Below are 24,492 nucleotides of genomic sequence, written 5' to 3'. Positions count from 1 at the left end.
TACAATAACAAAGCAGGAGTTTTTAACTAGGACCATATAGCGTACAAAGAAAAGGATCTGTAAAGTATTCACTACAAGCAACCCAAAGTCTGGTAGACTTTGCCTTTGAATGATAGTGCGGCCGGGTTTAAACAGGGAGTAGTTTGTCTAACATCTCTTCAGAAGGTAACAGAAATAAAAAAACACTGGGTCATGACAGATAAACTTCAAGCTCACTATCAATTATTCTCTGCAACCACAAAGTTAGAATTTACCCCATTTAATAAGAGGTTTAGGCTTTAATAAGTAGGAATGCTTTTCACAACATATATACTTTTTTTGTGGACTGCATAAAAACAATTTTTATTTCAGAAATATTTTGAAAGATTGAAAATGGTGGTACGGCACTCATACAGAGAGCAATTACATATTATGACAATAAAATAAAGTTGACATTCCCACCAACACTTACTCTGACTTTGCTGACCGGATGATGGATTTCTTCATTGGAACCCACTTCTTTGAGTGTGATGGGATAAAACTGACCCTTGTTCAAATATGTCATGGTTCCATCACCTGTCTTCTGTTTAAGTGATTTGGAAGCTTCCAAAACATATTCAAACGTACTTCTGTAAAATAGTAAATAAAAAATGAACCATGTTATTCTGGCTGCACAAAAAATGGTATATTAATATTCAATGTCTATCATCTAATTTTAATGCTTGAGGCTTTTACAGGCTAAAGTGACATTTTAAAAGGACAAATGTGGACCTAAAATAACTGCTGTGACCACTGGACCACAGGTTGAGGCAAACTTTGTGAAACAATTGAGAGCTGTACAAAAACTGCACAGAAATTATCATTTCATCCAAAGACAGTGAAACCAGATAACTATATCTAGAAGCATCAAGAAGCTTGCATCATGTTTGATTTGCTCTTGTATGTTAATTTCACACATCAGGAGATAAAAGGCTTGTCTGCTGTTAGCCAATTTTGAAAAACAAATGAGCAGGCTCAGAGCATACAAATGAATCCATATCAACAGCCGCTTCTGGAAAGCAAAACAGAGGTCAAAAAACATCAATTTGTGAACGAGGACTGGAAGACACTCTCTGTGTCTGTCCCTTCCTTGTCACTCTCGGCAGAAGTCGGTGCCTGGTGAAACTTCAAACAATAACCATTCACTGAGAATTCAAGAGAATTGAATTTGAATTTGAATTCAATGGGCTTGTGTGCTGTAGAATCTTGGTTAATTCTGTGCCAGGGAAGAGACACCACTGGAGCACAATATTTACTGTCAACAGTCCTGAGACAGGGAGGGGTAGTTCCACTTTTGAAAGCTCTGCAGTGAAGGTTCACATGGATGTGGAGCAATGGGGATGCAGTGTGGGCCATAGTACATCCTACTATTCAACAACCTCTCAACAGCCTCTCTCTAGGCTCACACACCTAGATCATCAATGGAGTAAGAGATACCAGATAGTGACGAGTACCCAAGAAACAATATCCCAGGAAAAGGTTAATGACTTGAGAAAAGGAGGGGGGAATTGCGGAGGTGGGTGTGGAATTGTTGGGCAAAATTAATTTATAAATTTTATTTTCCAGTAAACCTGCCGTAAGGTGGACAATCAGATAGATCACAATCGGCAGAAGCCGTGAAAGATAGTAAACCATGTTTCCTGTTGTGGCTGTATCAAGAACCAGAGGCCAATGTTCAAAAATTAGGAGTTACACTTTTAGGACTGAGACGAATCAAAAGCTTTTCTCTTGGAGTGCTGCATGACTTTGGAACACTGCCTAGGAAGGCAGTGGAGGCCAGGTCACTGAATATTTTTAAGTTAGAGGTGAACAAATTGTTGATAGGCAAGAGTTTCAAAGGTTGATTGGGGGGGTTAGATGGGAATGTGGAACTCAGAATACAAACAGATCAGCCGTGATCTTATTATGTGCCACAAATGCCAGGCAAAGACTATTGCCAATGACAGAATCTAGCCATCTCCCCTTGACATCCAATGGCAGTACAATTTCTGAAAGGCCTACAAAAACCACAGCCACACAAATACAGTCACTAAAACAGCTGGTCAGATGCTAGGAATTCTGTAGGAAGTCACTCACCTCTTGACTCTGCAAAGCCTACTAACATCTATAAGGTAACATCAGGAGTTTGATGGAATACTTCCCACTTACCTGGGAAAGTGCAGCCTCAATAACATTTAAGAAACTCGATACCATCCAGGCCAAAGCAGTCCCCTTGACCATCACCCTGTTCACCAACTCAAATCATCACTTCCTTTGCTACCAACTAGCTACAAGATGCACTGCAGCAATTCAGCAAGGCTCCTCTCATGGTATGTTCCATACCAGTGGCCTCTACCACCAGAAGGACAAGGACTGTCGATGCATGGGAACACTGTGACCTGCAAGATTCTCACCAAATCACACAGCATCCTGACCTGGAACTATTTTGCTGTGCCTGGCTGATTCAATACCTTAGAAGACTCTCTCTAACAGCACTGTGGCTATCCCCACATTCTACTGCAGTGGCTCAGAATAGCAGATCAACATCACCTTCACAAGGGCAAGTAAGGATGGGCAACAAACAGAAACCAATGAAATCCCCGTCACATGAAGGAAGAATAAAATGGATTCTGTATCTTCTTTGATTACCACTGGGGATCAAGGTGCATTTATAAACAAATTTATTTTCACCAATTAAATTGTTGAGTGCCATTTATGATAGAAATTAGCTTGATGGGTTGAATATCCCTTCTTAATCTCTTGCTTCCCTGAGCACCCACATCTAAATTTCTCTGCTACAGTACCATAAAGTTTTAAAGGTGTTGTGCAGCAGCTAATGCCCCCCTGAAAGAAGTACTGATTAGATTCTGTATATCATTTTAGATTAATTGAATGTTTCATCGCAGAATCAATTTCATTCAGTGAGACATTGAAAGTGCTCCCCTCCACATAAGCTACTTGGGTCCAACTTTATTCTCTGGCTTGAAGTGAATAACTATATACTTATCGACTGCAGCTCCACTTACACAGTATAGGAACATTTTATAAAGGTGTAAATGTTATCACTTAGGACATCAATGATGTACTTGAAATGTGATCATTAGTGTATAAAAACACATTGACATTAAGTTTCCATGAAAAGATGATTGGGCTGTCTAAAATATTTACCAAATCACAACAGAAATTGCTGGAGAAACTCAGCAGGTCTGGCAGCATCTGTGGAGACAGAACAGAGTCAATGTTATGAAGTTCTGACAAGGGGTGGCTGGACTCAAAGTGTTAACTCTGTTTCGTCTCCACGGACTTGCTGAGTTTCTCCAGCATTTTCCATTTTTGCTTCCTTCAGATCTGTAACATCCACGGTTCTTTGCTTTATTTAAGAGTGTTTACCTCATTCTATCAAAGGCATACTCCTCTGAACACATAGTAGGCATTCGAACATGGAGATCGGTAGGAAAGCCGAATACCTGTGATGAAAGAAAACATAAGAAGACAGGCATAAAACGCTAATGAGACCATGACTGCATCCCTTCATGGGCTTGCCCTTATTGTGGACACATAAGAGAAAAAAAAGCTATAAAATTTCATCTTGACGCCAAAGTCAAATGACAACTATACAACACATCTTACTGAAGCAGACTTTGTTTCTTGCAAATGCCATTGAACAAATTAATTATTACATTTTGCATTGATTAATTCATTCAGTTCAATGCACCTTAACCAGCACCAGCCTGATTCTGATCAACAATTAGGTTGATGCTGGCTGATAAACCCGTAAAGGATTTTGTCAATACTCTCAATTACATGCAGAACTATGATTCTATCTGAGTCTGTCTGCATGCTGTTTGCTCACGCAGGCTGAACACTAAAACATGTTTGTGTTCATGATATTTGTAGTTTTTCTCTGTTCCCGATGAAGAATATGCACCCGTAACACTGTCAGTCTAGTTCTAATGGAAACATTTGTCAAGTTAGATTTAAGTCCTGGACCTCAGTAACTTAGGCAGACAAGTCAACGTGCGATGGAGGACCATTCATAGGACCAATGTGAGATGGAGGGCCATCCATAGGACCAATGTGAGATGGAGGGCCATCCATAGGACCAATGTGAGATGGAGGGCCATCCACAGGTCCAATGTGGGATGGAGGGCCATCCACAGGTCCAATGTGGGATGGAGAGCCATCCACAGGTCCAATGTGGGATGGAGTGCCATCCACAGGTCCAATGTGGGATGGAGTGCCATCCACAGGTCCAATGTGGGATGGAGTGCCATCCACAGGTCCAATGTGGGATGGAGAGCCATCCCACAGGTCCAATGTGGGATGGAGAGCCATCCACAGGTCCAATGTGGGATGGAGGGCCATCTGACCACTGCCAGAGAACGAAGCTCCTGTTTGACAAATGTGGGCATTAAAGGTTTAACGAAACAAATTTTAAAAATGCAGGTAGTTTACTGGATATCTTGGTTAACATCCTTCCCATCACCAGGAGCTATTTAGCTACTTATTTGTTTCATTAACAGGTTTGAAGAACGCTTCGAGCAAAACGCTTACATAGTGACTGAGTGACTGCAATTCAAAACAATTCAGCATGTGTGAAATGCCTCGTGATGTCTCACACAAAGCGATAAATGAAAGCTTTTCCTTCCCTAAGCAAAGGGCTGTAACTTTGCCTCTCCATCAATTTCAGCGTTAAGCAGATGGAGGTATAAACTAGAAAAGATCACCCAAGATTCACGGTTACTTTTCCACATAAAATCAGCAAAATGCTAAATGTAAATCGACCACAATTGCAATCCCCTTTCCACTAGATAAACAGCATTTTCTCCACTAGCTTGGGTTTTCCCGTTTTGTGCCTGCCAACCTGTGATTACTCTCGCACACATTTGATTAGAATGCAAAATCACAAGTTGGTGAGAGATGGAGCAGAAATCCTACTTGTTTAGCAATTCATATTCTAATTTGTATCCTGTTTGTGTCCTGTGAAGGAGTTGACTTCATATGTGCTGCCGTGGCATTTATCCTGGTCCTTATCCTAATTCTGCGACAGTGCTAAGGCTAAATCACCAATGTGACTTACACATGGAAAAAATACACAGACTTTTGGGATCACCTGTGAATCTAAGAGGCATGTTATAAATTCAATCATTTCTGTATTGCTGTTGCAGAACAATTGTGCAACTTTTGAAATCAGGAATAACAGGTAAAGTGGCAAATGCCATCAGCAAAATTGAGTATAAGAGACAATGTGTGAAAGCAGGAATTTAATGTTTCAACCTTAGAACACTCCAGTTTATTTTACAGCCATTGAACAGCTTTTGATACACAGTCCCTGTTAGAACATAGGAACCCAACATGGACCCAGCAAGCTCCCACAAATAGCAAATGGGATATAAACCGATTATCTTTTAATAAAATCAAAACAGAAAATATTTAGAATACTCAGCTCTGGCAGCATTTGTGGAGAGAAACAGAATCAAAGGCCCTTCAGAATTGTCCTGATGAAGGTCATCAACTTGTGATGAGACCATAAGATAAAAGAGCAGAATTAGACCATTTGACCTTTTGGGTCCACTCTGTCATTCGAACACGACTGAAATGTTACTCAATCACATTCTCCTGCCTTTTCCCCATAGCCCTTGATACCCTTCCTAATCGAGAGCCTACCTTTGTCTTAAATACGTTCAATGACTTGGCTTCTATAGTCCTTTACAGTAATCAGTTCAACAAATTAACTACCCTCTGGCTGAAAAAAATTCCTCCTTATCTCAGTTCTAAGGGTTGTCCCTTCACCTAGAGGCTGTGCTCTCAAATGCTAGTCTCTCCTACTAAAGAAAACATTTCCTCCATGTCCACAGTATCCAGACCGCTCAGTATTCTCTAAGTTTCAATCAGACTCTCCCTCGTCCTTCTAAATTCCATCAAGTCCATTGGGCTCCCTCCAATGTCAACACATCCTTCCTTTAATACAGGGCCTAAAACTGCCCACAATATTCCAAATATGGGCTGACCAGAGCCTTATACAGCCTCAGCAGTACATCTCTGCTCTTACATTCTAGTCCTCTTAAAATGAACGCTAACATTGCATGTGATTTCCTAACCATCAAGTGAACCTACAAGTTAACCTGAAGAGAATCCTGAAAACTAGCACTCCCAAGTCGAAGAGATAATGGGAACTGCAGATGCTGAAGAATCCAAGATATTAAAGTGTGAAACTGGATGAACACAGCAGGCCAAGCAGCATCTCAGGAGCACAAAAGCTGACATTTCGGGCCTAGACCCTTCAGAGAGGGGGATGGGGAGCGGGATCTGGAATAAATAGGGAGAGAGGGGGAGGTGGACCGAAGATGGAGAGAAAAGAAGATAGGTGGAGAGGAGAGTATAGGTGGGGAGGTAGGGAGGGGATAGGTCAGTCCAGGGAAGACGGACAGGTCAAGGAGGTGGGATGAGGTTAGTAGGTAGGAAATGGAGGTGCAGCTTAGGTGGGAGGAAGGGATGGGTGAGAGGAAGAACAGGTTAGGGAGGCAGAGACAGGCTGGGCTGGTTTTGGGATGCGGTGGGGGAAAGGGAGATTTTGAAGCTGGTGAAATCCACATTGATACCATTGGGCTGCAGGGTTCCCAAGCGGAATATCAGTTGCTGTTCCTGCAACCTTCGGTTGGCCCAAGTCTAATCCTGCTTCAGATTGCCAAAGCCTTGCCTCATTCCGAAAATAGTCTCTGCTTCTATTCTTCCCACAAAAGCCCATAACCTCACATCTACCCATATTGTATTCCATATGCCAATTTGTTGCCAACTGGCTGAGTCTGTCCAAGTCATTCAGCAGCCTCCCAGCTTCCTCAACATTACCTGTCCCTCCACCTATCTTTGTGTCATCTGCAAACCTAGCAACATTGCCCTCAGTTCCTTCATCCAGATAGTTAATGTATAACATGAATAGCTGTGGTCCCAACACTGATCCTTGCGGAAATCACTAATCACTGACTGATATCCCAAAAAGGGCCCATTTATCCCTACTCTCTGCCTTCTGCCAGCCGGCCAATCCTCTCTCCATGCCAAACCTTGCCCCAACACCACAAACTCTTATCTTATTTACCAGCCACCTTGTCAAAAGTGTTTTGGAAATCCAAATAGATCATGTCCACTCGCTCTACTTTTGTATAACTTGCTTGTCACCTCCTCAAAGAGTTCGAACAGATTTATCAGGAATGACCCCTCCTTGATGAAGTCATGCTGACTAGGCCCTATTTTACCATGCATTTCCAAGCACTCCGCAATCTCATCCTTAATAATGGACTCTACCAACGATCAAGGTCAAGTTAACTGACCTACAGTTTCCTGTCTTCTGCCTCCCTCCCTTCTTAAATACAGGTGTTACATTAGCCCTTTTCCAGTCTTCTGGGACCCTCCCAACTCCAGTAACTCCTGAAAGATCACCACCAATGCCTCTACAATCTCCTCACCTATCTTCTTCAAAACTCTGGGGTGTAGTCCACAGTCCATCCAGTCCCGTGATTTATCTGCCTTCAGACCTCTCAGCTTCCCCACACATTCTCCTTAGGGATGGCCACTACACTCACCACTGTCCCTGACTCTTTTGAAGTTCCGGTATAAGACCATAAGACATAGGAGTGGAAGTAAGGCCATTCGGCCCATCAAGTCCACTCCACCATTTTATCATGGCTGATGGGCATTTCAACTCCATTCTCCTGCACTCTCCCCGTAGCCCTTGATTCCTTCTGAGAAGAAGAATTTGTCGATCTCTGCCTTGAAGGCATCCAACGTCCCAGCCTCCACCGCACTCCGTGGCAATGAATTCCACAAGCCCACCACTCTCTGGCTGAAGAAATGTCATCTCATTTCAGTTCTAAATTTACTCCCTCTAATTTTAAGGCTGTGCCCATGGGTCCTAGTCTCCCTGCCTAACGGAAACAACTTCCCAGCATCCACCCCTTCTAAGCCATACATTATCTTGTAAGTTTCTATTAGATCTCCCCTCAACCTTCTAAACTCTAATGAGTACAATCCCAGGATCCTTAACCATTCATCATACGTTAAACCTACCATTCCAAGAATCATTCGTGTGAATCTCCGCTGGACACACTCCAGGGCTAGTATGTCCTTCCTGAGGTATGTGGCTAGTGTTTTCCATTATGAAGTCTGACACAAAGTACGAATCCAGTTTCACCGACATTTCTTTTACTACTTCTCCTGTTCACTTTTCAGCGGTCCAATGTCCACTCTTACCTCTCTCATTTTAGATACTTACAATCTTCTTTAATATTACTTGCTGGCTTACTCACATATTTAATAAACTCCCCGTTACTGCTTTTTTAAGTCATCCTCTGCTGGTTTTTAAAGGCTTCCCAATCATCTGGCGCCCCACTAACTTACACCATATCGAATGCTTTTTCTTTTGCTTTTGTGTTGTTCCTGACTTCTCTCATCAGCTATGGTTGCCTCACCCTCCCCTCAGTATGTTTCTTCTTCCTTGGAATGAATTTCTGCTCTTCCTCCTGGATTACCCCCAGAAACCTCTGTCATTGCTGCTGCACTGTCTTTCCTTCCAATCAACTCTGGCCAGCTCCTCCCTCATGTCCTTTCGGTTACCTTTACTCAATTGTAATAATGTTATATCTGATTTGATCTTCTCCCTCTCAAAGTGTAAGGTGAATTCTACCATATTATGGTCACTGGCCCCCTAGGGTTTTCTTTGCCTTCCGCTCCCTAATCTAGTCTGCCTCAATACACATCACGAAATCCAGAATTGCCTGTTCCCTAGTGGGCTCTACTACAAGATGCTTCAAAAAAGCTATCTCAATGATGTTCCATTAATTCCTTTTCTTGAGATTTGTTACCAACCTGATTTCCCTAGCCTGCCTGCATAATGAAGTCTCCCATGATTATTGTAATTGTGCATTTCTTACATGCCTCTTGTATCTCCTAATTTAAGTTTCTACACACCCTGGTTACTGCTAGGAGGCCTGTCCATAACACCAATCAGGGTCCTTGCTTACAGGAAAATATTAGCGTGAACTCCAAACAGAACAGAAGTTCAAGTGAATTATAAAACTATACTAAGGTATCAAAGTTTCACTAGATTATCACCAATGCATGTGTTCACGTGCATCAGTTGTGCATGGCCTTCTAAGTGGTAGAGGTTGCTGGTTTGGAAGATGTTGTCAGAGAGGCCTTGGTGAGATACTGCAGTGCATTCTGTAGATGGGTTTCACTGTTGCTCCTGATAGTTGGTGGTGAAGGAAGTGAATATTGGAGTGTTGGATGGGGTGTCAGTCTAGCAGCTTCTTTGTCAAGCTTCTTAAAAATATTATAGAAGCTACACTCATCCAGGCAAGTGGATTGTTCCATTAAACTCCTGATGTGTACCTTGTAGATCTCAGGAAGACTTTGAAGAGTCAGCAGAAATTGCAGCATCTGACTTGTTCTAGCAGCTATTGTATTTGTGTAGCTGTTCAAGTTTAGGTCAATGGTAAGGGTGGGTATTCAGTGACAAGTACAAATGATTAGGAATAAGATTCCCATTTGGTCATCTGACCTGCTATTTTCTAATGCAGTTTGAAATCACTGTTTGATTTATAATGCTCCTGCACAGCACCTTCAGATTTTTTTAGTGAATTACACATAAATTGTTGCTTTAGACAGATTCATGACTAACTTTCTTCTTTTGCATATTTGTTGTACTGAATTCATTTGTAACATATTGTTATTTGTCTGTGACTGTGGCAAATAGTAACATCTATAATGGTTAAAGCTGTTTTCTTGTTATACAAGATTATTAGATTGCTATAAATGGTTGTGGCAAGAGCTGAGGTTCCCAGTCAGACCAGGAAAATTTGAATTAATTACAGCCTTACACGTGATGGTGTAATTGTTCCATATTATGAAATACGTATTTATACCAGTCAAGAAACAACTTGCATTTGTACTGCATCTTTAACATTGTGAAAACACCCCAAGGCGCTTCACAGGAGTTTTATCAAAAAAAAACACCGACACCAAGCCACATAATGAGATATTAAGATAGATGAAGGAAAATTTGGTTAAAGAGCTAAGTTTTAAGTAAAATCTTAAAATAAAAGACTGTAGACTTGCAAAGAGTTTTACAAAAGGAATATCTAAGCTTAAAGCCTAAGTAGCTGATGACATGACTGTCAATGGTGGAGTGATTAAAATTGGAGATTTAGAATGACAAGCCTACAATTCAGGGAGAACAGATCTTTCGGATGTGGTGAGGTTGGAGAACACTACAGAGATCAAGAAGAGAGAGAGATATGAAAATGCTATGAGAACTTTAAAACTGAGGCTTTTTTGTTCCAAATGGCAAATAGCGGTAGTACGCACGGGATTGCTGGGTGAGCAGAAGTTTGTGCAGGTTAGGATACAGGTAACAGAATTTTGGATGAGCTCGTGTTATGTAGCATAAAAAATGACAGGTTAGCCTGGGCATTCCTGTTCCTTTAGTTCTTTCCCAAACATGTCTATCAATCATGTGTAAAAGCCTGCATACCATTCCAGCTTGTGTTCTCTATAGTTAAACAGTTAATTGTCTGGAACCCATTTAGTACCTTCATTTCTTTTTTCTTGCCTTCATATTTGTACTGCATGCAGATATAATAACCTGGGCATTTTTTTTGCACTCTACTATAATAAAAGCTCTGCCACTCCATCTATAAGAATGACCCTGACCTTCCAATAACTTGCCATTTCGATACACCATCTTGCTCCAGTGCTAACATTTTTGTCCAAGGCTGCTGAAATGCTGCTGTGAAACTGAGTACCAGCTAAAGGAACAGGATCACATTTTCTGCTTAGGCACTTTACAGCCCTTGAGACTCAACACTGAGTTTCAACAATTTCAGAGTGTGAATTTTGTCCTCTATTTTGACTACGCCTGTCAGTTTGCATTTCATCATATTTTCTGTAATAATCCAAATGAAAACAAGCCAAACACAGTAAGTGAATGTGGAAACATCTGAAGGGGTGGGTTACACTAACAGTTTGCAATGAAAAGCTGTCATTATGATCCCACATTTTCCATGCAACAGAATGAAACCTGGATGGTAGCAATTCAGCTGACAGTTTTACACTCTGCTGGATTTTCTTTTCAGACAGGTGGTTCAATGGGTTTCAATTCACTGTTCTTTTAATATTACTGCCCAACGTGAATTTCACCTCTAACAACTTACTCATCCCTACATAAGCAGACAATGTGGCACACAAAGATTAGACCATAACTAACAATGCTGCAAATGGTGATACAAGTCATGGTCCACCTCAATACTACTGCATGACACAATAGATTGATGAGAGATTGGTTCAACCCCTTCCACCCACTGTAAAGATTCTCAATCTGCAGCATGCTGCTATGGGGGTGGATCATTGAGGATAGAAATGCAGCTATGCATGGCCTTGCTCTACATATGTCATAACGCCAATTAGGGCAGCATTGAGAAAACTGAGAGATGATCACCTCCCAGCTACCCTCTCAGAGAAACCAACATTAAAAACAGGGAATTTCAAAGCAACCCATACTTGACTCAGAAATATTAACTGTTTCTCTACAGATGGTGCCAGACCTTTAACCAGCATTTGCTGTTTTGATTTAAAATACAGGGTGCTCATTCCATCATTAGGGAGGCTAAACACTAACCGTTACGTCAGATGGAGCAATAGGTGTGAAAATGGCTGGCTTACCTCTTGAGAGCCTTCCTTGAAATTCTCTGTGAAAGTTGTGTCTGGAGTCCTTCTCTGTGACTGTGCAGTTGAAGCAAAGTGGTCACCGTGAGGATTTCGATCATGAATGACAGAGCGCTCAGGAGGCTCGCTGCAGTACGATGCCGGCAGCATTCCCACAGAAAAGTTATTAGGGTTCATTTCGGTTTTAATAGATTGCGTTGGTACCGTTGTGACAGAGACAGTGACAGTAGTGTCTGTGGTTGTAAACTGGTTTACTTTGTCGTGCCCTATGGAGTGGCCAGGCAACACCAGATTGACTGGCAACACTCTCAGTTGCTGCACTCGATTATCCGCAGTGGAAATGACTGGGTGATCTGTTGCAGATAGCATGCAGTTCCTTAAAAAGAAAAGGCGATCATTTCACACATACTGCAATGCAACAGCGACATGGAAAGCCACTGAATAATTTATGTGTACTTCTCAACTTAGCTATTATTTTCCTCAAAACAAATTCTTCAAATATTGGGTAGATTTTAACTAGGTGGAAGGACACTGAACACCTACACGGTCTGGCGGAGAAGTGTGACCCCCAACACAGGTTAACTTGAAAATATCTCATACAATCACAGTTTCCATCTTAAAATGAGCCTCTCACCTGAATCAAGCAGATGCTGTCAGTCTGGTACTTTTAAAATAGTGGCAAATCTAATGGTAGTGTTAGGTGACAGTATTGCTACTGACCCTCTGTAAAGTCCTGTCAATGTCAAGTAAGGCTACTCAAAATCAACCCCAAAATTCTAATTGTTTGTAATTAAAGGAAGAATCATGAAGAGAAAAGCTTCATTGATCCGAAGTTCAAATTGCAAGAGTTATTCATTTCATCCAACGAGGCCAAAGATTTGTCAAAATATTGGTGTGTTCAAAAATTCACAAGAAAAGCAGAGAAAACTAGATGTGCCGATAAAGTAAATGAGCGCATCAGATATGACTGAGAGGAGACTTTCACAAAGAGGCAGTCCCGCCCAGTACAGGAGGCGAGACAGTGATACTGTGAGGGAGTCCAGCCCAGTCCTGGAGGGGAGACAGTAACATTGTGAGGGAGTCCAGTCCAGTACAGGGAGGGGGGAGACAGTAACATTGTGAGCGAGTCCAGTCCAGTACAGGGCGGGGAGACAGTGACACCATGAGGGAGTCCAGTCCAGTCCAGGAGGGGAGACAGTGACACCGTGAGGGAGTCCAGCCCAGTCCTGGAGAGGAGAGAGTGACACTGAGATCAAGACAGGGTTCCATGTTAACCATCATTGAAACAGCATCAATACTAAAATGATTCAGTTATAAAGTTCACAGAGCACAGGCAACTTGTTTCTGATTCCACACAAAATAAAGATGTGCAATCTCTGGCTTTGTAGAACATCACCACAATAAATATTCAATGTAGTGAGTTTATAGAAAAATGACAGACAGGTAAATCTGAGATAATGGGAACTTCAGATGCTGGAGAATCCGAGATAACAAAGAGTGGAGCTGGATGAACACAGCTTTTGTGCTCCTAAGTTGCTGCTTGGCCTGCTGTGTTCATCCAGCTCTACACTTTGTTATCTGAGACAGGTAAATCTGGTTGTTCTACAAAGCTTACTTGACACATTATAGCTGGACTAATAAATAATAATCTTTTTCCCCCCACTGACCGCTCTTCCCCGCTAGCCTTCTCTTCCTCTCCACCCGGACTATCGCAGATCCAAAACTCGGCCCCTGACAAACTCACACCCACCTCAAGCAGCCATGGGGGCGGAGGGGGGGTGGCTGCAAACAGACAATAGCCAATCTCAAAAACTCTTCCCTCAGAAAATCAAAACTATAAGCTCACAAAGACCACGTGATACCCAGAAAAGGCACTGGCTTTCCAAATTGCAATCTGTGTCCCAGTCAGGAATTGGTTCAGCTGCTTCTTGAAGATATGTCAACAATTACACTGTGCAATCAATCAAGTGTTATTCCCCCATTACCAACAGCAACTTTAATAATATTATGAGCTGAATCACTCAGTGAATTGTTTGGCTAACTTGTATTTCTAGCTGTGCCTGTTTCATTTCCCATATTCAGTTATTTATCTGTTCCAATGTTACACCTTCAAACTCTAGCTCCCAGCACTCCCCTACTTTCCACACACCTACCTTTAAACACTGGAAGGTGGCGAGCTGGAAGTTTTACATTATATCTTCTTATTGAAGAAAATATTTTTTGGCACTGTCTTTTATGAGCTAGTACTTGACATATCATAATATTATTCTAATAAAAAATTGCGTAAATTCCCATCAAAATTACTCTAGATGTTTGTTGCTCAAGTGAGTGAATAATGTTTGCTAAATCCAAAATTGTGCACCTCAATCATTTTTTACTGGTTCATTTTGAGGTATCAAATGTGGGTGAGCCTCACAAGTACTTCAGAAGACTGCTCAACCATGCAGATCAACACAGTCTAACAACTGTTTTTAAAACTCATTTGTGAGATGAGGGAATCGCTGGATAGACCAGCATTCATTTCCCATTTCTAACTGCATTGGAGAGGATGGTAGTCAGATGCTCTCTTGAATGACTGCAGTCCATGTGGTGTAGTGTTGTCAACAGCGCTGTTAGGAAGGGAGTTCCAGGATTTTGACACTTGTCACAGTGAAGGAATGGTAATATAACTTCAAGTCAGGTTGGTGTGTGGCTTGGAGAGGAACTTGCAAGTGGTGATATTCCAGATGATAAAGGTCGTAGATATGTAACATGCTTTCAGTGGAGTCGTGGTGAGTTGTTACAGATCACTTTGTAGATGGTACACACTACTACCACTGTGTGTCGAGTGAACATTGAAGGTAGTGGATGGGGTACGGTTAAGCAGGCTGCTTTATTCTGGATGATATCAAGGTTCTTGAGTGTTGAAGCTCTACTAATCCAGACAAATGGGGAATAGCCCATCACACTGATTTTTGCTTTGCAGATGAGGGACAAATTTTGGAGAGTCAAGAGGTGACTTACCCACTACATAACTCCTAGCCTCTGACATACTCTTGTAGCCACAATGTTTATTTGATTTGTCCAGTGCAATTTCTAGTCAACTATAACCCACTGCCATTGATATTGGGGGATTTAGCAATGATGATGCAATTGAATATCAAGGGCTGATGGTTAGGTTCTCTCTTGTTGGACACACTAATTGTCTGGTACTTGTGATGCAAACATTATTTACCATTTATTCACCCAAGCATGAATTTGGTCCAGATTTTGCTGCAAATGGACATGCACTGCTTCAGCATCTGAATGAATGGTGCTGGCCATTGTCCAATCATCAGCAAACATCCCACTCTGACCTTACGATGGAAGGAAGGTCATTGATGAAGCAGCTGATAGATGGACCTAGGACACTATGCTTGGAGAAACTCCTGCAGTGATGACATGGAACTGAGGTGACTGACCTCTGACAACCACATCATCTTAATTTGTGCTAGGTGTTAAGTACAACCAGTGTTTTTTCCACCCCTCCCCAATTCTTATCAACTTCAAGTTTGCTAGTCCTATTGACGTTCTCAGTACAATTCTTACTGATGTTCTTCCACATGCTCATTCCAACTCAATTGTGGATAGTTTTTAGGAGCAGGAAGCCTCGCTGATTTCTACTATCTTCACCAAATTTTGGTTGCCCAATCAACCAATTTAACCTGCACTGAGAATCCATTTCAGCTCTGTTTACATTTCCCCATTCTCAGTTCTAATCTCTGTTTAGCTAGATCTTATTGTCTATTGTGACTATTTCACACTACAGCAGGACATATAGATCTGAAGTATGGAAGAATGCAATATCACACACACAGACACAGACGTTTCTTCCAATTCATCATCCTTGTAGCAAGTTCAGAAAAATTGAAACATTCAGGGCAAGAAATCTAGCCTTTTATGATTAGTTGTTTGTTTTGATTAAACAGTTGCACTTTTATTTTCTGACCCCTAAATCGGCTATAACAGCAGATAAAAAAAGGAGTTGCTCAAAGTAACATTAGAAAGTTGACTCTGGATCTCCTAATTGCATCATTTTCCATCATACCAAGCAGCATTAAAACTACCCTGACAAGTTACCAAGCCCAAGAATGTGACCACACCACTATGCCAGAACAAGAAATACTCTGGACAGAAAGGATTAGTACACTCTGCAATGCAAACTTTGTCAAGTATAACTTTCATTCTGTAGCATAAGCTTAGACAAAATATCTCAATTTCATTTAGCATTTCTTTGAAAATCATATACTGGTAATATTAGAAATTGACTACTTCAAGTAAATGAAATTTGAACTTTGTCAAATAAAGCATATTTCACTAAAAGAAGAAGCAGTGCACTTTGTCGAGGCGGGGGCGGGGGGGGGGGGGGGTGGAAGAGATGGCCCAGTGGGATTAACACTGAAATAAGGTTTTGGGGACCCAGGTTGGAATAATGACGCGGCAGAAGGTGGAATCTGAGTTCAATTTTTTAAAAAATCTGAATTATGTGACTAATGATGACCATGAATCCATTGTTGATTGTTGGGAAAAACCCAACTGGTTCACAAATGTCCTTTAGGGAGAGGATCTGCCATCCTAACCTGGTCTGGCCTGCATGTGACTTCAGACCCACAGCAACATGGCTGACTCTTAACTGCCCTCTGGGCAATTAGGGAGGGGCAATACATGCTGGCCTAACCAGCAATACCCTCATCCTGTAGATGAATAGTAAAGAATAGAAAAGAAAACTTGCCCCTTTACCAGTAAGTTTACAGTTCAAATCTTAGGGCTGATGGCACTCAAACCTGTCTAGTGCGTTTTGTTCATTAGTGAGTAGGATTCTTGGTAGGACTGCCATTAAAAAGACATTTAGATAAATTATTGAATAGGAAAGATTTGTAAGGATATGGGTCAAGCGCAGGCAGGTAGGTTTAGTTAAGTTTGGAGACATGGTCAGCATAGAATGGTTGGACCAAAGGTTCTGTTTCCATGCTGTATGACTCTCTCACTCTGTAACAATAGCTATCATATAATCAGAAGAAGGAAATAGCTGGAAAACCCAAGACTGCTGGCTTACCCTGTTTGAATTGTGGCTCCTTCTGGACGATCATAGAGCAGCATTGAAGCTGGCTGTGTCGAAGGCAGCATCCCGGACCGCACTCCCCTTCTAGTGCGTGGGAGATGCATGGGGGTTAGCAATCTTCCAATGAACAAAACAAAATGGAAAGAAATTTTTAAAACTTTCATATAAAAAGGAATAAAACATGTTCATAAGACCCCAGTCAGTATGGGTAATTATTTGGAACCTGGGTTCATTACTTTGCAGCTCAATTTACCTGGGTTGCTGGTCAGATGTGTCCAAAGAATAGCGTGGTCACTATGTGTGTCAACAATTCTTCAAGAACAACAAAGTGTGACTGAGCCCACGATGTCTGTTGGTTCCATAGATTATAGGTCACGTACCTGTATGTGTGTTCCTCCCAGTCCACTCAAACATTTGTAGGAGTCAACAGCTAAAGCGTTTGAGAAGACAAAACTCTTCAGAAACCTTGCACCTCTGATTCAGCACAACCAAGCCTCAGAACCTCTACTCCATGAGCAGCTGCTGTAACCAGCTGGCAATATTTCCACCACCCAGGTGCAAAGCACCCACTGTGTTACACAGAAACTGCTCTCAGACAAGCACAGATATTTACACCTCTCTTTTTAATTGATGGATATTCTGAACGCCAATAAACAAGACTGGGGCAATTCCACACTTACTAAATTTCAGTAACACCCCATGGCTTAAATCCAAATGATTCACATTGGGAAGTTCACTAATTATTCCAGTGGAGTTGACAAAAAAGACGTCAGATCAGTTGCCACTGCACTGTGACATTGGAAGTTAATGTAAAATTAAAAGAAACATGTGACAAGCAGCCACATCAATACTGTCTGAATGAGACATTCTGCATAAAATAAAAAGTTGAATTTCTGGGATGTTGACACGCTGAATTATGGAACCAGCAGTCCACTTTTAACTATACTGACTTAGCACAAAATTCAACAATAAAGCCGTAATAATCAACCACAATTTTCTGTAGGACATCCCTTTGCATCACTCAGACGGAGAAACACCGGGGTTTAAAGCATCCATTACAAAACCACTATCTACTTAACTGAGCAGTCACTTAAATGTTATTTGCCTAAGCTAATTAATTGAAGCTTTCACCAAGTTCAGATTTTGTGTCAATGATTGGGTTTCTTTCTTGGAATAAACAAAAAATGCTTTGCACCTTGTGTGAAACATTTGGAGTAGCAATGACTTGCTTCCACAAACCCCTTACATGCTTACAAACAAAAAAGTGGGTCCAAGAATCCAGGGCTGTTCCAACAGGAATGGCTGGAAGCTTGTCAGACCAGGTTTCAACTTGGCATCCATGCTTGCCGATTAACTCTGTGGGATGATAGCTTACGCCTATCTATACAAAGGGCTGGTGTTCCTGTGCTCCAAGTATTATGGGCTGACCCATCTGGGAGATCAGTTCTGTTGCAGGTAGCTCATGCAAGAAGTTTGGCTCTCTGGAAAGGGAAGGGGAAAATGAGATTCCGAGTCTCATTCCTGATTGCCAGTGGAAAGTATTGAGAATATTAAAATTCAGTTCTGAATGACCCAATGGTTAAATAGGTAAGCAACAATTATTGACTGAGCATAAACTATAAGAGCTACAAACACTGTACTTCAAATTTAGCAACTTTGAGACCAAGGCTATGCTCAGTTTCAGGTATTGCCAGATTGCAGATCAGATGGTTCAAGCCAGGGGCAATTTGTATCAAGAGTGATTAGGATTTGTTTGGAGCATCAGGTAACAGTGATCCATTAAACAGCAAAGCCAATAACTACTCTGGAGATAAACCACACCAGTATGGTACAGAAACAAACTGTCCAGGTGAGGTTTCTTTTTAAATTTGGCTCAGTTAAAATTGATGCAAGTTTCAGAGGTCTGGTTTTTGAACAACTGGATCTGAGCCACTGTACTTGAAATTGTCCCTGATTTTAAATTATGGATGGTTTTGAAAGAGCAAATAGAGGAAAAAGGTTTCTACTGAGCAGGAAAGGTCAGTAACCGGAGGACATAAGTTTAAGCTACTTTACAAATGAGTCAGAGAGAGTCATACAGTCATAGTCATTGAAATGTACAGTTTGGGAACAGATCCTTTGTCTAACTTATATTTGCCAACCAAATATTCTAAATTAATTCGGTCCCATTTCCCAGCTTTTGGCCCACATCCCTCTAAACCCTTCCTATTCATACACTCATCCAGATGCCTTTTAAATGTTGCAATTGTACCAGGCTCCACTACCCCTTCTGGCAGCTCGTTCAATACACCGCCCTCTTCATGAAAACATTGTCCCTTAGATAACAAGGTGTAGAGGTGGATGAACACAGCAGGCCAAGCAGCATCTTAGGAGCAGGAAGGCTGATGTTTTGGGTCTGGACTCTTCTTCAGAATTGGAGGAGGGGAAGAGGACTCTGAAATAAATAGGGAGAGAGGGGGAGGCAGATCGAAGATGGGTAAAGGAGAAGATAGGTGGAGAGGAGGCAGACAAGTTAAAAGAGGGGGGGGATGAAGCCAGTAAAGGTGAGTATAAGTGGGGAGGTAGGGAGGAGATAGGTCAGTCCAGGGAGGACAGACAGGTCAAGGGGGCAGGATGTGGTTAGTAGATAGGAAATGGGGGTGAGGCTTGAGGTGGGAGGAGTGGATAGGTGGGAGGAAGAACTGGTTAGGGAGGCGGGGACGAGCTGGGCTGGTCTTGGGATGCAGTGCGGGAGGGGGAGATTTTGAAGCTTGTGAAATCCACATTGATACCATTGGGCTGCAGGGTTCCCAAGCGGAATATGAGTTGCTGTTCCCGCAACTTTTGGGTGGTTCCTTAGGCAGGTACTAAGGAAGGTGATGTGGCTGTGGTACCTGGTTTGCTTCAGGACATGGTCGAGCAGCTTCAAGGCAGAAGAGATTACAAGAGAGTTGCAGGGGGACAGAGATCCCCTGAGGTTTGTCTGGAGGGAGGTGGATAACTACTTCAGATCAGGCATCCTGCTCCTCCTCTTTTCCTGCTCCTAAGATGTTGCTTGGTCTGCTGTGTTCATCCAGCTCTACACCTTGTTATCTCGGATCCTCCAGCAGCTGCAGTTCCTACTATCTCTGATACAATGTCCCTTAGGTCTGTTTTAAATCATTCCCCTCTCACCTTAAACCTGTATCCTCTAGTTTGGGACTCCCTCACCCCAGGGGAAAGTCCTTGTCTATTTACCCTATCCATTCCACTCATGATTTTATAAATCTCTATGAGATCACCCTCAACCTCTGACGCTCCAGAGAAAATAGCTCCAGCCTCTCCCTATCGCAATTACCCTCAAATCCTGGCAATATCTTTGTAAATGTTTTCTGAACACTTTCAAGTTTCACAACATCCTTCCGACTGCATGGAGACTAGAATTGTATGCAGTATTCGAAAAGTGGCCTCACCAATGCCCTGTACAGCCTCTACATGACCTCCCAACTAATATACTCAATGCACTGACCAATAAAGGCAAGCGTACCAAATGCGTTTTTCATTACCCTATCTACCTGCAACTCCACTTTCAAGGAAATATGAACCTGCACGCCAAGGACTCCTTGCTCAGCAACACTCCCCAGGATATTACTATTAAGTGCATAAGTCCTGCCCTGATTTGCCTTTCCAAAATGCAGCACCTCACATTTATCTAAACTCCTGCTGCCACTCCTCAGCCCATTGGCCCATCTGATTCCATCATACTCTGAGGTAACCTTCTTCACTGTCCACTCCACCTGCAACTTTGGTGTCATCTACAAACTTACTAATCAGACATCCTATGTTCACATCAAAATCATTGATATAAATGTTGAAATGCAGTGGACTCAACACTGATCCTTGAAGATCAAGATTTTCTGTTTTGGGAAAAGTAGCAAATCATAATGATTAGGACTGTATTACCTGCAAAAGTGGTGGATCCAGGCTCAATAATAACATTCAAAACAGTATTGGTTGTGTGTCTGAAAAAGTAAAAGTTTTTAGGCTTTGGGGAAAGCCGGGAAGTAGAATTATTTGGACAACTCTCCCAAGGAGCCAACAGACAATACGGGATGAATGCGCTTCAATGATTCTAAGAACCTATCAACAGCTATAATACTCTTACCTTTTATTGTGCTCGGAGTCAGTATTGGAGCTTTTCTCTGGTGGCATCGTCCTCTTCTCTCTGGGAACCTATCAGGGAAGAATTTAGATGTTCTGTAGCAAGTTGTAATGAACAGTGTTTTGTTGGCAGCAATCAAAACACGTGGTTTCTGCAAGTAGCTGTTATCTATCCAGCAAATGCATAGTAACAGACTGAGGTAGCCAGTAACTCAAGTCAGCATAGTTTCGGCCGGTTTGCACAAAGGTTTCAATTATCAACCTGTGTTATCTGCCGTTCTTAAAACTTAGGTTGAACAACAATTCGCTTTCAATGTTCATCTCTGGCTAAAATCAATTTCACTTTCATCCTGTGATTTCTATGAAAATGCAGTAAGAAAGTCACACAGTTGTATTTATATTCACTCAATCATATCTGCAGCATTATTTCAGAACCAGTTCTGAGATATGGTTAATATTGCAGAAAGAGAAACTCACAAGGTGAGCAACATTCTTTTCTTCAAGCATTAATTGCATTAGAGTCTAACCAATCCTGTGTACTGTTGTTAACATTTAGGGATAGGAGGAACTGCAGATGCTGGAGAATCTGAGATAGCAAGGTGTAGAGCTGGATGGACACTGCAGGACAAGCAGCAGAGGAGAAGGAAAGCTGATGTTTTGGGTCAAAACCCTTCTTCAGAAAATCTTCAGAAAATTTTCTGAAAAAGGCTCTCGACCTGAAACATCAGCTTTCTTGTTCCTCTGATGTGGCTTGGCCTGCTGTGTTCATCCAACTCTACAGCTTGTCATCTCTGTTAACATTTATATTCCACATCAGCTTCACAAATAAGTTGATCTTACTACAGACAAAATTGGATTCAAAAAGGAGACAGCTGCTTTATTTGATATTCTGTGTGAACATGTGTAATGTTTAGTGGATAATGTTTCAATTTCTTAGCTTTAGGAGAGTAACAGCTGTGTAGTGGTAATGTAAGTGGATTAGCAATCAAGAATGCCAGGCGAATGTTCCGAGGGCATGGGTTTGAATCCCGCCATGGCAAAAGGTAAAATTCAATAAAAATCTGGAGATAAATCTAGCCTGATGACAAGTATGTACTCACTTTTAATTGCCATTAAAAATCCATCTGGTTCACTAACACCCTTTAGGCAAATCAAATCTGCCTTCCTGACCTGGTGGCCGACATGAAAACCCAGATAATGAACTACCCTTTGGGCAATTAGAATGGGAAATAAATTGTTCAGCCAATGCTGCCTACTTCCCATGAACAAACAAAAAGACTCTTCAAGGAGAAGAGTATTTACATTTCCTTTTCAACTTTTTTTTCCTCTGTCCCCCTTTGACAGTTTGGCTCCTCTTAAAATGTGAGCAGTCATTTCCCAAACTAGCCATTGTCCATGCGTGGACCTGGATGATAAACAGTTAAAAATGTTTGAGACATCACAGCCATGCCTGGCCCTGTCCACTCTCCCACTATGGGTGGTCAGTGTGACCCAGAGTCAGAACGCTGGCTGATACTTGCTGAACACCTCGGCTTTCTCAGCCCATTAGAAGACTGCACTTAAACCTGGTAGTTCTGCATAGCTTCAGCTATTCACCAGACAAAGGCATCTACTCTCAGCTGAGGTCTGGACTCCCACTCCCAGCCTGCTAAAAAGGTGGTCATTGGCAGCAGGGAGTCTAACCTCACACCTGGAAATGAGGTCTAGAAGATAAACATCTCTTACTTCATGTGACCGTACCTCCTGTTATCACTCTCAGTCACCGTAAAGGCAGGTCTCAAACACTGCAATGTTTCCATTTCTAATTAAGTCTTCTACACTGAGTTGATGTCAACATCTGAAATTCTAGCAGCACTAGATTTTTGACACAGTACACAAGCTAATTAGTTGGTCCAAGGTGGCAGTTTACTTCCTGGAACATGCCTGCTAAGCTTAAGAATTAAAATAAAGTTCAAACTAGTTTCTTCAATATGTTAAATCAATCTAATTGGTAAAAATGAATTTACACATGTTAACAAGGGCAGCATATTCATTTGAGGGGGTTGGCTGTGCTGGACTGTGTTGGTTTAAATGGTTACTAACAGGACTGAATCAAACAGAACAGTTACTCCAGCACTAGGTAATTTCAGCATTTTTTAAGATTCAGACATGATACGTGGGAGATTCTCTGAATTGTGTCTTTCATCTGCTAGGATGACATACCTTGTAATAATCATACAGTAAACCCAACGCAGCAGCACTATCATCATCTCCATTGATGCTCATCATGGCCTTGGTGGCGGCAGTCAGAGGATTTTCCAGGAAGGATTTCCATGCCTCATCTTCACTGGTATATGAGCGCCTCTGAGGATAAAGTTGCTCATTCTGTAGCACCAAAACTGCTCTCTTGCTGCAAAGAGACGGGCAGGAGACTAATGAAAGACCGTGTAACCCCTTTGAGAACCAGGGACATTCTTTCAAATTAAATTTCTATACTTGGGCTGTGAAAGCTTAGAAACAGAGAAATGTGTTCATTGGTAACCAGATAAACAAATTAGCGAAGCTCTTTAAAAAAAATTGCAATATCCGTAGTCTTGGAGTTGTTACAAATAGTAGTTTGTGGTTGCTAAACTGGTTTGACAACAGTAGCTTATAATATTCTTCACATTTTATTGTAATTCTCTAATTCTGTCCTCAGGGGCACAGGATCACTTTGAAACACTCAGAAGATAGGACAAGTACACCAGATGTCTTGAGTATAATGTTTTCATGTAGCGTACAACTTGGATATCTTTACACAAAAAGGATTTCTTAGTGGGTTTTTGACCTTTCCTTAGTCTCAGTCGGGGAAACCCTGATGTGCCAGATACGTGACTTCATCTACACTTTGAATAGTAAATGCAAACAATGACACACCTCAGTATCACTACCTCTTTGTTACACATTCATTTTAAATCAGTCAATTCAGTGTATGTATGTGAAGCGGGTGCATCCTATTTGTTCCTGAAGCATCTGTTGACTGAAACTATTCAAAAAGATTCTCAGCTTTGACACTTACAGATTACTCTTGCAGGTTGACCGTTCCCATTCGTGTCTTTTTGGTCTATCTGCTTTTAGACATGAAACCAAACTATCCTTGCCACTGAGATAATAGGAACTACAGATGCTGGAGAATTCAAGATAACAAAGTGTGGAGCTGGATGAACACAGCAGGCCAAGCAGCATCTCAGGAGCACAAAAGCTGACGTTTCGGGCCTGGACCCTTCATCAGAGAGGGGGACAGGGAGAGGGTTCTGGAATAAATAGGGAGAGGCGGACAGAAGATGGAGAGAAAAGAAGATAGGTGGAGAGGAGAGTGTAGGTGGGGAAGAAGGGAGGGGATAGGTCAGTCCAGGGAAGACAGACAGGTCAAGGAGGTGGGATGAGGTTAGTAGGTAGGAAATGGAGGTGCAGCTTGAGGTGGGAGGAGGGGATGGGTGAGAGGAAGAACAGGTTAGGGAGGCAGAGACAGGCTGGGCTGGTTTTGGGATGCAGTGGGGGGAGGGGGACGAACTGGGCTGGTTTTGGGATGCGGTGGGGGGAGGGGAGATCTCCCCTGC

At 42.0% G+C, this 24,492-nt stretch overlaps 1 protein-coding gene across 2 annotated transcripts in view; it reads right to left on the bottom strand.

Annotated features, from left to right (window-relative positions):
- The window catches only part of grhl1 (grainyhead-like transcription factor 1), a 113,282-nt gene that overhangs the window by 62,974 nt on the left and 25,816 nt on the right, over nt 1–24,492 (bottom strand). For both annotated transcript variants that reach the window (XM_059645617.1, XM_048531974.2), the window contains exons 2-7: nt 23,117–23,303; nt 20,919–20,986; nt 16,790–16,912; nt 11,713–12,091; nt 3,388–3,464; nt 452–608 (exon numbers count right to left, since the gene is read on the bottom strand). In XM_059645617.1, the coding sequence (XP_059501600.1) occupies nt 452–608; nt 3,388–3,464; nt 11,713–12,091; nt 16,790–16,912; nt 20,919–20,986; nt 23,117–23,303 (991 nt within the window). The remainder of the gene's footprint in view (nt 1–451; nt 609–3,387; nt 3,465–11,712; nt 12,092–16,789; nt 16,913–20,918; nt 20,987–23,116; nt 23,304–24,492) is intronic.

Source organism: Stegostoma tigrinum, chromosome 4 (genome assembly GCF_030684315.1).
Source record: "Stegostoma tigrinum isolate sSteTig4 chromosome 4, sSteTig4.hap1, whole genome shotgun sequence".
NCBI lineage: Eukaryota > Metazoa > Chordata > Chondrichthyes > Orectolobiformes > Stegostomatidae > Stegostoma > Stegostoma tigrinum.
This window is presented reverse-complemented; position numbering and strand designations above follow the sequence as displayed.